The sequence below is a fragment of the Apium graveolens genome, chromosome 1 (genome assembly GCF_009905375.1).
Source record: "Apium graveolens cultivar Ventura chromosome 1, ASM990537v1, whole genome shotgun sequence".
Taxonomy (NCBI): domain Eukaryota; kingdom Viridiplantae; phylum Streptophyta; class Magnoliopsida; order Apiales; family Apiaceae; genus Apium; species Apium graveolens.
Window position 1 is genome coordinate 5,322,701 of NC_133647.1, and position 13,239 is coordinate 5,335,939.

General features: G+C 33.0%; 3 protein-coding genes across 6 annotated transcripts; 1 reads left to right on the plus strand and 2 right to left on the minus strand.

The window, feature by feature from the left end:
- The first annotated feature begins 1,083 nt into the window (after window positions 1-1,083).
- On the plus strand, window positions 1,084-3,910 carry LOC141660069 (scarecrow-like protein 6). Its single transcript, XM_074467031.1, has one exon. It carries the CDS (start codon window positions 1,516-1,518, stop codon window positions 3,694-3,696), a length of 2,181 nt encoding a protein of 726 aa, XP_074323132.1. The 5' UTR covers window positions 1,084-1,515; the 3' UTR covers window positions 3,697-3,910.
- A 1,611-nt stretch (window positions 3,911-5,521) lies between these two features.
- LOC141719034 (SPX domain-containing protein 3) lies at window positions 5,522-7,295 on the minus strand. The gene is made up of 3 exons (XM_074521420.1): window positions 6,989-7,295; window positions 6,654-6,819; window positions 5,522-6,252 (listed from the first exon to the last, which is right to left on the minus strand). The coding sequence occupies exons 1-3, from the start codon at window positions 7,214-7,216 to the stop codon at window positions 5,876-5,878; spliced, it is 771 nt and encodes a 256-aa protein (XP_074377521.1). The 5' UTR covers window positions 7,217-7,295; the 3' UTR covers window positions 5,522-5,875.
- Window positions 7,296-8,293: 998 nt separating this feature from the next.
- LOC141660075 (thymidylate kinase-like) lies at window positions 8,294-12,903 on the minus strand. Of its 4 annotated transcripts, none has more exons than XM_074467044.1 (8): window positions 12,848-12,903; window positions 11,745-11,813; window positions 10,839-10,892; window positions 10,279-10,617; window positions 9,639-9,750; window positions 9,501-9,560; window positions 8,948-9,052; window positions 8,294-8,676 (listed from the first exon to the last, which is right to left on the minus strand). In XM_074467044.1, exons 3-8 carry the CDS (start codon window positions 10,868-10,870, stop codon window positions 8,560-8,562), a joined length of 765 nt encoding a protein of 254 aa, XP_074323145.1. In that variant the 5' UTR covers window positions 10,871-10,892; window positions 11,745-11,813; window positions 12,848-12,903; the 3' UTR covers window positions 8,294-8,559. The 4 variants fall into 4 exon arrangements, with proteins under 4 accessions (XP_074323145.1, XP_074323137.1, XP_074323141.1 ...); XM_074467036.1 differs by lacking the exon at window positions 12,848-12,903 and adding an exon at window positions 12,171-12,419; XM_074467040.1 differs by lacking the exons at window positions 11,745-11,813; window positions 12,848-12,903 and adding an exon at window positions 12,171-12,419.
- Between the last annotated feature and the right edge of the window lie 336 nt (window positions 12,904-13,239).

Consider the following 13,239-nt stretch of genomic DNA (forward strand, 5'->3'; position numbering starts at 1 on the left):
GTAATAAACACCTTTGTAATAGATTTTTGGATTAATAAATGTATTGTAAGTCCTTATCTAATTTTAACTTGTTTTATTCTACTATTAATATCATTCTTAAAAAATAAGGGATATTTATCTCAAATATCTTTCCCAAATTTTTACAAAATGACGTTACTGACACATGACTTATTTTGATTCGTGGATGATATGAATGCATGTGGAGTCTCATATTATTATTAAAAAGATTGCCAAATTTTACGTGACACATTAAATTTGGGAAATTTTTTGGGATACAAATTTGTGGTTTCTAGCATTTTTCATAATTTAAACTCGTTGGATGTCTTATATTATAGTGAAATTTCAGTTAATCGGATTGAAACGATCCGTTTTTGAACACTTTCACAAGACTTACTTTTCAAAGAAACATATGAATACTGCAAAAAATAATGCAGGTGAAAAAAAAGGACACAAAACATTACACATGAAATTTCTTTTAATATCTTGCAGACTAAACAAAACAAGTTTCAATATTAAAATGTTGAGACTTTTTTTAGCAAAGTTGGATGCATGTGACAGAGAAGAGTAATAAAATGAGATGTTTTTGTTTGTCTGAAACCATGCATTTTTATAATTTTAGACGGCACAAATAGTTGAGAAACTTACAATAATTGGGGTCAAAAAATCAAGGTTTTAATGGGTTATGATTAGTTGGTGTGTTTTGTGTGTCTCTTTTCTTAACCTGTCATCATGCTTTTGTTAACTGCTTCAAGTCAAGTATCCCTTTCAATCACCAAAAGCTACAAACTTTTACTATTAGCTTTTAAAATAAGTATTCTTACTCGAAAAAATAATATATAATAAAAATTATCTGAATCGAGAAAAATGCTCATAAGTACATAATAAGTATTCGATTTTAAACTCTTTTACTATGGGAATAAATGATTATAGAAATAACATTTCTAAAAGTAAAACTATAAATACATGATAAGTTCTATTTTATGATTATAAAAGTATTTATGTATTTGAGATAAAAATAAGTACAAATTTAAAGATATTTTTGTTTTGAAGGGTAAGGCTAAATAGGGCTTTTATTTCCTTGGTGTCTTAATATTTGACAAGTTGGAAACTTTGGTTGGAGGCAACTGGCAAGTACTTTACCATCTTTTCTGTTTTGTTCTTGTACTTTCTTTTTATAGATTGCTAATGGGTTTTTCTTGAACACTTGATTATGATTGTTTAGGACTTTAGTTTGTGATTTTGATTGGCTGCAACATTAGCTCAGAGCTCTGCAATCTTTCCTCACTTTTATATATACATTTAGATATAATAATAACTTGTATTAGTTGTTGGTTTTCTTCAAGATTTGATTTTTATTGGTTAGTGTTTGCTTAAAGAGGTTCAAGAGCAGGAGAGAGAGATTTGTATAAAGGAGTTTCAAGAACTAGGAGAGAGAGAGAGAGAGAGAGAGAGAGAGATTTGTATAAAGGAGTTTCAAGAACAGAGAGAGAGAGTTAACTGGATGGTTTTGTTTAGATGAAGGATATGCACTTGCCCTTTGATTTTCAGGGGAAGAGGGGGTTTGATTCTTTAGTTTTTAAAGATTTAAGTCCATCTTGTTTATCAGATCCATATTTTTACAAGAACCAATTCACTCAAACTACACTTGTTGAGCCTACTAGTGTTTTAGACAATATAAGTAGTCCAAATCCTCCTACTTCAACTTCAACCCTGTCTTCATCTTTAGGCAGTGGTAGGGCTGGTGGTGGTGGTGGGGGTTGTTCTACCGACACGGCTGCGGTGGCGGCAGTTTCAGGCAAACCATCTTCAAACTGGGCTCAAAATGAAGCCAACAGCTCCATCAATGTAGTTGGTCAACAAATTCAGGAGGTCTCTGGTGGTGGGGATAGGCACCGGAGTATAGAGAAATGTGGGCTGGGAATGGAAGATTGGGAGAGTGTGTTGTCGGAATCTGCTGCAGCCTCACCTAGTCAAGAACAATCCGTTCTTGGTTGGATCATGGGGGATGTTGAAGATCCTTCTTTAGGGCTTAACAAAGTGCTTCAAATTGGCGGTGGTGATTACGATTTTAATGTTGGTTTTGGTGGGATGAATCAAGGTTTTGGATTGGAAAATAGTAATACAATTGGTTCAAGTTCTGCACATTTGATGCCAACAAGTTATCCTCAGAAAGTCACCACCGATTTTACTAATGCTCAAAATCCTATGTTTTCGCTGTTGGAAAATAATGTTGGGTCTACTGTGAATCAACCGCAGCAAATTTACAATCCCCAAATGTTGATTAACCAGAATCAAGCACTACAAAATCAAAATCCATCATTTTTCTTGCCAGTTTCATATAATGATACTCAACAAGATGAACAACTTTTTGTGCCTCCTCATCCCAAGAGGCACAATTCTGGTAACCTTGAATCCACCTCTCCGGTGCCAAAAGGCCCATTTCTTGATTCGGGCCAAGAGGTTTTCAGTGGAAGACAGCAACAACATCAGCAAAATTCATTTCCAGGTGTTCAAAATATTTCTCAACAAAGGTCATCAGTGGTAGCTAGGCCTAAATTTGTTCGGGATGATATTGGACAACAACAGTTGCAACAACAGGCGATAATTGATCAACTTTTTAAGGCATCTGAATTGCTTTTGTCAGGAAATGTTATACTTTTGCAAGGGATATTGGCGCGGCTCAATCACCAGCTATCTCCAATTGGTAAGCCTTTTTTAAGGTCTGCCTATTACTGTAAGGAAGCTTTACAACTGCTCCTTCAGACAAACAACAACATGAATCCCTTGTCGACAAGTAATTCTTCACCTTTTAATCTTATCTTCAAGATTGGTGCTTATAAATCATTTTCTGAAATTTCACCTGTACTGCAATTTGCCAATTTTACTTGCAACCAAGCTCTTCTTGAAGCAACGGATGGGTTTGATCGAATTCATATAATTGATTTCGATATTGGGTATGGTGGACAATGGGCATCTTTTATGCAAGAACTTGCCTTAAAGAATGATGGTGTGCCTTTGCTTAAGATCACTGCGTTCGCCTCTCCATCCACACCCCATGACCAGCTTGAGCTTGGCCTCACAAGAGAGAATTTGAATCATTTTGCTAATGAAATAAATATGGGATTTGAGTTTGAGATTGTTAGCCTTGATGCTTTGGCTTCTACGTTGTGGTCATTGCCTCTTCATGTTTCAGAGAGTGATGCAGTTGCAGTTAATCTCCCTGCTGGTTCCTTTTTCAATCAACAAGTATCTCTCCCTATGGTTTTGCGATTTATAAAGCAACTCTCTCCTAAAATCGTAGTTTCTGCTGATAGGGGCTGTGATAGAACTGACCTCCCATTTCCTAACCATGTCATTCATGTTGTGCAGTCCTATACAAACTTGCTCGAATCTTTAGATGCTGTAAACTTGAACCATGATGCACTGAATAAAATCGAGAGGTTCTTGCTGCAACCGGGCATTGAGAAAATTGTAATGAATCGTTATCGTTCTCCAGAAAAATCTCAGCATTGGAGGACTCTCTTTTTGTCTTCAGGTTTCTCTCCACTAGGTTTCAGCAACTTCACAGAGTCCCAAGCTGAATGTGTGGTGAAGAGGACTCCTGTCCAGGGATATCACGTAGAAAAGAGACAGTCTTCGCTTGTTCTCTGTTGGCAACGAAGGGAGCTCATCTCAGTTTCGGCTTGGAGATGCTGAGCCATTGGCATTATCTTATATTAAGATTCATCAATTCAACTTAATTTAAAGGTGCCTCTTAACTGTCTGATTTAAGTCTATAATCTTCTAATGTACCTTGCTATGATTTTAAATTTGCTAATTTTGTATGTGAACTGTGAAGCTATGTAGCTATTAGGCTTGCTAAATTTGATAGCTTTTGGGTCTTCTAATTAATGCATATTTTTAAGTTTCATATCTACATTTCGTCTTCGAATGTTACACTAGTAGAGTCATAGTCATCAACTGTAAGCGAGATATACCGAGTATATTTGGTTTGGTTCCGATAGGCACTCCATAAATCTACTTGCATATGCAGAAAAGTTCAAGAGGGGACATGATATCTTGATATCTAGTTTTATTGGCATATTAAAAATATAAAAGATAAATCAATTGTCAATGCTATATAAAACAATTATTTTGGCCTTTATTAAGAAGTAGATTTGTGAGAAGCTACTTTTGTTAATATTTCTCGCACGTTAGAACAAGACCTAGACAATCAGACAAACAACTGGACATATGAGCTTGCAGAAACCCCACAATCTCCTCCTCAGAGAACATGACAACTGTTGAAGTGAGCTTGATATTATGTGTACTACACTATGTTCCATGCACTGGGATCAGAAGTATGCGTGATTTATCAAGGTAAACGGAATAGGTGAGATTGTTCGGATTGATTCTCAACCCGGGGAGCATCTAGTAAGGGGCCGGGGAACACCGGCATACTAATCCAAGAAATGAGGAGTGACATGTTAGATGTGATAATATTATAAATCAGATTTCTAGATTCAATATTGATGATGTTTTAACATAGTGACGAAAATTGACCTTTTGTATAAAAGATCATAGATGGTCACGTTTCATATATACTAGCCTATAAACCTATAAACCATCCAATACACGGACTAATTATTATAATATTTGTAATTTTATTACTTTATATGAAAATAAATTAAAAAAAAATATTAAGTATATATTATTGAGATTAATGAAATTAAAATATTTACCTATTATTTTGTATATATTATATTATTGAAGTATTCAAAATTTAGATAGTAAAAATCTTAATAAGTCCTCTTAATATGGCCTCTCTAGATCGCTTCGCTGTGCGGATGCAAAGTGGCAGTCTTGAATAGAATAGCAGTAGTGTATTTGAATGATTTTGTATTGTTTTTCTTAATATTGATTTTTTAATTTTTCCTTGATTTATTAATTATTTTGTTATATAAAAAGGAAGGTGTTAACTAACCGAACAAACGAAACCATGTTTCGCTTATAATAGTATAGTATAGATTACTCCCTCCGTCTGTCTAGATTATATACATCTAGTACTGATGTAGTACTTGCACGCATTTCGAGACTTTTATAAAATATAGTTTCGTATTCCTTTACGGGGTGTCAGGAGTTCGACTTTCGGTGTGTGTAATCAATTAAAAAAAAATATATAGTTTCGTAACTTTTTTAATTTTTTTTGAATAAAAGTTTAAATATAAAACTTTTATTCTTAAAAAAAAATTAAAAAAATATTATGGAGTTATGCTTTAAAATAGTATTGAAAAACGTGCCAAAAAGTAATGTATAAAATTTAATATAATAGAGGGGTATTAGAAATGTATAATAAAGAAATAATAATTTTGGACTAGTTCGTGTGTAATTAATTAGCGAAAAAACAACAATAGTTTCGTCCGTAAAAACGGATACTTTACTTTCAAATGTCATTACTTTAAATTCTTACAAAAAATTTCTGATTATCACAAATATTCATACTAACCGAAGAAAAAGTACGAATTAATAAATTATGAATCAGTTAATTAACAATGTGTAATTTTATAACTAAGATTGGACTGCAACCTATGTCCAAGCCCATGTCTTGAAAGCACAGTAAAAATCCAATTATCTTACATAATCCAAAAGGGATTAGCATAATTTGTACATAAAATCATCTAATATCACAATAACAATGAAGTTTCAACTTTCATACATTGAACTCTAGAGATTTTAACTGGAAACCACACTATTTGCTCAACAGATGTCTCTTTCGAAATCGAAAATTCAACACCTCCTAGTTAGGATTTTCTGTAATAGATATAGTAACAACATTCAAAGCTCTTCATCTTGTAGCAATTTTAAAATTCCTATAACTACAAATTTTCGTATTCATCTAAACTATGGCTATGGGAGAATGCAGCTGAAATGATGAGAAGAAGTCCGAGTCCGGAAGTTTCAGAGGCGGCAGAGAAAAATGACCATAAGTAGAGCTGCCTTTTCTCAGTTCTTGCATAGTTTGCAGAGCTGCAACTGTATTTCTGAAAACTAACCCTCCGGTTACAACAATCGCTTCTTCTTCTTCTTCTCTCTTTCGTTTCTTCTTTGAGGCCGCGACAGGGAACATTGCATCGATACTGCTTTCACATTCTTTGATGAGCTTGGAAATGGGATCAGTTATGAAGAATGGCTGCTCTAAAATCATCTGAATAAATGGCAAACGCAGCAGCCCTCCTGTTCTTTTGTCGTACTTCTTTAATATCTTCGCTAAACCTATACGAAGCCTGAAATCAGTATCGTCCATATGTGTGTGCACGCAGAGGTCAATGCAAGTTCATTTATTTACAATTTATATGGTAATTTTCTAATTACAGATTGTCAATTCATAAAATTTTGATCTGGAAAGGATCAAGAAATCCGCTGCTAAATTAGAGATTGTCTAATTGATGATTCGGAACTTAATAAGTGTCTGTCTGGATCATGGGATTCCTACCCGGTTAACAGGAATGAGATTTCAGTACAAAAATGTACTAGAACGTCATTCCCATTCCCGTTAACCGGCTTGAATTCCCATGATCCAAAACAGAAAGTAATGCAGAACTGATGTATGTTCTTTTCACAGGATCCAAATATCAAATTAATAGAATATGAATTTAGGTTAAAATGATGAATACCTGTGTAATTAATATTACTATAGTTCATTAGAAGCACCATTTCTCCATGAAAATCAACTACATCTTTCCTAATCCTTGCCATTTCATCTTTATAATCTATATCAGATTCTTGATCTCCCATTGGCCCCCATTTGTCGATCATCTTGCCCAGTCTCTGCTGCAGCTCCTGCACCATATTACGTAAACACGTTCTCGTTCAAATATAAACTAATTTAGCTTCAACATTCGATACTTAAACCAAAGTATCTCGACCTATAAATGTATTAGAAAGACCATACTAATATTCGTAGACCAAAATATCTCGACCTACTAAAAAGACCTTAATAAAATATTACCTTGTTGCGGATAATAAAATCTTCTTCTTGTTCCATGAAAAATGCATTAAACTTCTCAATCTCACAATTCAACAAGCACACAAACTCTTCCTCCGATTTCCCACACTCATTCGATCCATCCGACAACGACGGAATAATTTGTTTTAAATTTTTGTACGATAAAAACTTGTCACGCCAGTCCGGGAACGTTTCTTGAATGTGTTGCTTCAACCTCTTCCCGAACTTCATTGTATTTTAAGATGAAGAGTGGATATGAATTGGTGGGGTGATTTATATATAGAAGTTGGAATATTTAGAGAGCATATGCCTGGCGTGATAGAGTGGCAGTTACGAAAGTTAATGAAAGAGGCATTGGAAGTAAAATAATTCTCGGCATATTCGGTTGTGAAGTCCAGAGTCATGCCTCGTGACTAAAGAGTAGTAACTAGCAATGTTCTAAAATACGGGAATCGAATTTAGTAACTATTAATTGATAATTAATTAGATTATCAATCAGATGCGACTATAATGATATCAATTTATTAAACTTGATATGTTAGTTAAGAAAATTATGTATGATTAATCGGATTTTAAAAAATTAAATCGGTAGAGTATTTTATAACAAATAACCGAATGATTAAACGGTAAAATCGGTCATTTTTTTTTTACTAATATGACCTATAATCTTATAATTAAATATTTGGTCTAAGAAATTCTTAGAATAAATCAAAGTCGAATCCGGTAACTCGGACAACAAAAAATAAACTCTAAACTATCTAATAGTACTCATAAAATCGATAATTTTTAGAACCGACAATTTACTTAATCGTGCAGACTAAATCACTTACCATGGGTCAATGTTAGTTGGTATGATGGCATGAGTGTAAGAAAAATCTGTGTAAATGAGTATATAGGAATGATTCCTTGGAATCTTCCATGGTATCTTTTAGTGCCAAGGAAATTCTGGATTTTGGACCGGTAGAAAAATATATTTTCCACACTTAACACAGGAATATGTCAATCTTATACCCGCATCATAGTCAAAATTGATTTTGTAAAATTTAGTATCGAAACTTTGTTGTCAAAAATTATTGTATTGTTAGAAAATATAGATAAATTATGTTTGTTCATTTGTTAATATTTTTCATTTTTGTACGGTTTTAGGTCTAATTAAAGAAAATAATGTTTCAATGAGCTTTGATATTAAAATCTTTAGCTACTTCTTTAAAAACTGAAAATGAACTTTTTGAGTTTAAAAGCGTAAAAATATATAAAAAAAAATATATATATAAGTTTAAGAATTATAAGAAAATATAAGACAGTACATCATTAATGTATTGAGATCATTCATAGCACTACCCAATACCTAAATCAGGCTTCAAACATGTTTAGCTTATACAAGTTTCAACTGTAAAGTCTATAAAAAATCGCAAAAATTAATACATCTAAACAATAATTCAGCACAGCTGAACAATTTAATAAAGAGAAGAATGGTGTTGATGCAGAAACAAGAAAGAGTATCCAATTAATTAGGATACCAAACCAAAAACATTCAGTAATAAAAGTCGAAATTTCAAAAGTATGAAAAAGTTTTACTTCAACCAGAGTTGGGAGAGAGATTTTCCATCTCTGCATGTCTTCGCACAATCTAATACACTGCCCCTCATCTGCTCCTCGACATCTTCTACAGAAAGGTTAGCATCAATTATCTGCAGTAATTATCAACAGGTCAGTGCATAATTAAAGAAAGGGTTCTACTTCCGATATCATATGCCAACAACCAACCACCAAAATCTAACTGAGATGCTGCCCATGGTTATATAGTCCAATTTAAAAGGAAATGATCTTTACTTGTACTTTTTTAAAACATATATAGTATACTACAACAGAATGGAAAAGAGAGAAAAAAGTCTACATTTAATAATAAAATACAGTCTATAGACATAAGAATCAGAGCAGCTAATCCCTAGAACTAATTACCTTCCATGAGGCATCGCGAAGAACCTGGTATGCGTTGGCAACTTTCTTTTGGAACTCAAGCTGCTCGTATCTCTCACCACCATAGCCACCTCTTTCAGAAGCTTTCTGATCATTTCAATTAGCTTATAGGAGTTAGCAAAGCAGTGAGACGGGTTGAACTATAGAATAAGAGCAAGGAGACACACAAGGGCACTCTATTAAACTAGCACATCCTAGAATGCTGAATGTTGTTGTGCCAACAATCTCATCCTAGAATAAACATGTTATTTACCTTCAATTAGTCTACAATTTCTGCAAATTACAATTGGCTATTTTCACAGAATGCTATTATATATTCTTCTTCTCATACCAGAAAGGTTCATACCGAAGCAAAGCCCTATTGAAACATACAGCTACTGTGCAAGCCTGTATCATATGCACTTGTATACTCACTTATAACTTAAACTAATCAGAACAAAACTTGTAAGTGCATCAGGAAAACCTACCAAGCAGCAATTATAAAAAAAATCACATTCTGGATTTTCCCAATACTTTATAGACATTACAGTAGTACCTCTGGAGATATGTCAAGGTACAGCACCAAATCAGGAGCTACCAATCCCATGTCTGGAGCCTGCACAAGACGTCAGTGTTTTGTGATACACAACAAAAAAATGAACCTCATTCTGACAACATACAAAATGGTTATCACCTTGCACCATTCAATATCAAGTCCTTTCGCTGCTGAAAATGCCACCCCTGAGTATGCATAGCGATCAACAATAAGAGTTATTCCACTCTGCAACTTAGATTCCATAAGTGATCTGCAAAAAATGTCCAGAATAAGGTACTCTTCTGGCCGCCACAACTAAGAGCTCAAATTAATCTCTACTTTATTAAATCATCAACTATCCAAAACATGAAATATGAAATTCCAAATGCAAGGTAACACGATGAATATAGTACTGTGTAAGTTAAAAGAGTTTGTACTGAATATTTGGGGATTTCCCACAAGCCAAGCCGAAATGATCGGTCATATTAGCAATCAGTGAACAAATTCGACAACAAATGTTATCTAGATGAATTTTTCTGGATAATGACATACATTTATTCTGTTTATGTCTTAAATGGATATACCCAGGAACTATTACTATACTAAATAATTGAGCATCAAATAAAGTGAGTTTAGCAAACACTGTTCAGTTGGGAACAAGCTCTTCCATAAATCTCAATCATGAATTTCTTAAAACACATAAAACAACCCTACCAATATCCAGTTTTTACATATGAATTCGGTCAAGGAAAATATATAAAAGATAAAAAATTATGTGAAACATAATACAAAAACACACCTCTTCTCCCAGCGGTTTGCACTAAAAAGTAGATGAACAGTATGATCATCCAACTGAGAATCACTGTTGAGATATGACGAGATCATCCTGCCAATAACAGTATTTCTATCGGGAAACCTGAACAATTCAGCTGGATACCCTAACTCATCCAATTTCTTGACAAGTCTGGTGGACTGTGAAGTCTTACCACAACGATCTAAACCTTCCAAAACAACCAAGGCGCCCCTTGAGCCGCTTCTACACTTATCCTCCATATGAATATGCCTTAATGAGCACCGTAATTTCGTATTCAAATGTGAACTAAATGACCACCGTGCTATTGCTACTGTGCCAAATTTACTAGAAGGAACAGACAGAAAGAAAATGAAGCACCAGGTTATGAATTTGGAAATAACCCTAAATTACAGATAGCACTCCCTATGTGTGATGGCGGTCAAGATCAATTTTTTTTTAAAAGAGCCATTTATTAAATAATGGATGCCGAATTGAAAACAGTGAATTGTTATGAAATTAGAAAAGCGTGTTTCAAAATTTAAACTTTGTAACTTTCACAAACTTACATGAACTTCAAAATTAAGGAGCCGTCAAGCATTTGATAATGTCCGGGGCAACACCTAAGAATATAATTGATAATCAGCTGCTGATATGTGTGTTTGTTTCACTACAACAGAATTTAACTCTTGCAAAGCGCTCATTGCTTAACTTGCATTATGTAAGTTCAGTTAGTTTGCATAGTGTTTTTCTAGGCTTACATCACTTATATGGCGTGATTTTTGATGTGCTATAGAAGTCGATCCAAGTGCAAAACTTCAATAGCACTTCTAGAAACTCTATGTAAATGTAAGGAGTATGTGTATCATAAAATATAACTTTTGTAGCATTTATAATAGCACCATCAAATTTGTACTTTAAAAAAAATCCAAATTTAATAGATTTTCTGCCATTTTTTACCTGTAACATTCCAGAAAAAAATCACAAAAAAAGTTAAATAGAGAATGCCAAATACAAATTAAAAAAAAAAAAAAAATAGACTAGCAACTCATGCTAATTGACTATAATTGAAATCAATTCCAAAAATTAAGAACTTATATAAACCTTAAATGGATCACTACATAAAAAATAAAAAATAAAAAATAGTTGTTCCAATAGCTATTTCTATTAGTTCTTTTTAAAATCACGTGCACTAGAAGATCAATATTTGACACCTTTACGCTAATCAAATGTTGAACCTTGTTTCCTATGTACTTATTATGATAAGGATAGTTATCATATTTAATAGTGCTGTCCAAACTCTGATTTGTTAGTAAATGATTTGTTTTGGAAAAAATGTGTTGTTAAGTTCTAATCAACTCACGACATGCTACGCATACATAGATATAGAGAAAAATTAAGCAAAAGCAATACACAAATACTGGGGTCTAATCTTTAAGCGATTGAGATCAAAATGAACAAAATGGTTTCTTAACTCTTTTAACAAACGTAATACACCGAAGTAAAATAATGTAATGGAGCTCAGGACTAGCTGCACTTCTTCCCTGTAATATAAACACGTCAATCAAGATACAGTAAAAATAGAGAATGCCAAATACAAATTCCAAAAAAAACTAGACTAGCAACTCATACCAATTCACTATAATTGAAATCAATTCCAAATATTAACAACTTTCATAAACCTTATAAAGGATCACTACATAAAAGCCAAATCTTCCAAACTGATCCATACAATGGATAATAAAACTACTGTATAAAAATAACCGATTACAACAAAACATAAAAAACTACTTCATTAACAATTAGTACTTCGGTTGTACAAGTATCCTGAGAAATTTTTGTTGAAGCCTATCAAAGAGATAGAACTTCAGCAGAGAACAAATGAATGGCAAGAAGAATACCTAATTCGTAGTTTCAGCAAGTGAAGACACGAACTGCCCTAATTTGCCACTGAAAAAATGATGTAAATATGTTGATGTGAGGTTTGAGGCTGACGGGCTAAAATCTTACCCCTTCTCCTCCCGAGCAAACAACCGTAACTTACGTAAAATACTAGTATTATTTTCACTATTCCCGAGTTTTAAAAAATAATGAAAATAAGTGACGATTAATGTAAATTTGGCATAATTTCACTTCGTAATTTTCACTTAAAAAAAGAGATAAAAAAAAAAAAATTACTTTCTAATCCGTTCTTCTTTCTTTATAAAACTCAGCACAGTCTTAGTACTAATTGTAACCAGTTTACTCAGAAAGTATGTGGACAACTTGAAGCCTTTAATCAGGATTGATTCGTAACTCCCCAGTCCCCAAAATTAGATAAGCTAAGCAGCAACATTCCACTTTACCAACTACAAAAAGACTAAATCGAATAAAAAGAAAAGAAAATATTAACAGCTAGTTAGTTAACAACTCGTTACTAATAAACAGGCCATATTGAAACCTAAAAATTAAGCCAAGTCATTTCGATTAAAATTCAGACAACATTCAGAGAATCAGAAAGTTAACAGAAAATCAACTACTAGAAGTGCATCACTCAAACCTTCACTACATGACAAAAAAATGATCAGAATAATAGTACCTAATTCGTAGTTTCAGCAAGTGAGGACACAAACTGCCCTAATTTGCAACACAAAAAATGAGTAAATATGTTCGAGGTTTCGCAGCCCCTTCTAAAATAATGTTCAGACTTTTTTCCTTTTTAAATTTTAAATTTTTTATTTGATTATTGTTATTATGAAATTATGAATAATAAATATATATACTAAATCAAAAAGTTTAAAAAACTATTATCTCGTTAAACATATTTACTCCAATGAGTCGCTCTCTCATTATTCACAAATATTAATATCATAATATTATATTATTTATTAGTCAATAATAAATGTAATATTTTTTTATTTAAAAATATAAAAATTTGAGAAAATTACAAAAATATATATGAGAGGTGCCATCTCACCGCCCTCATCTTCT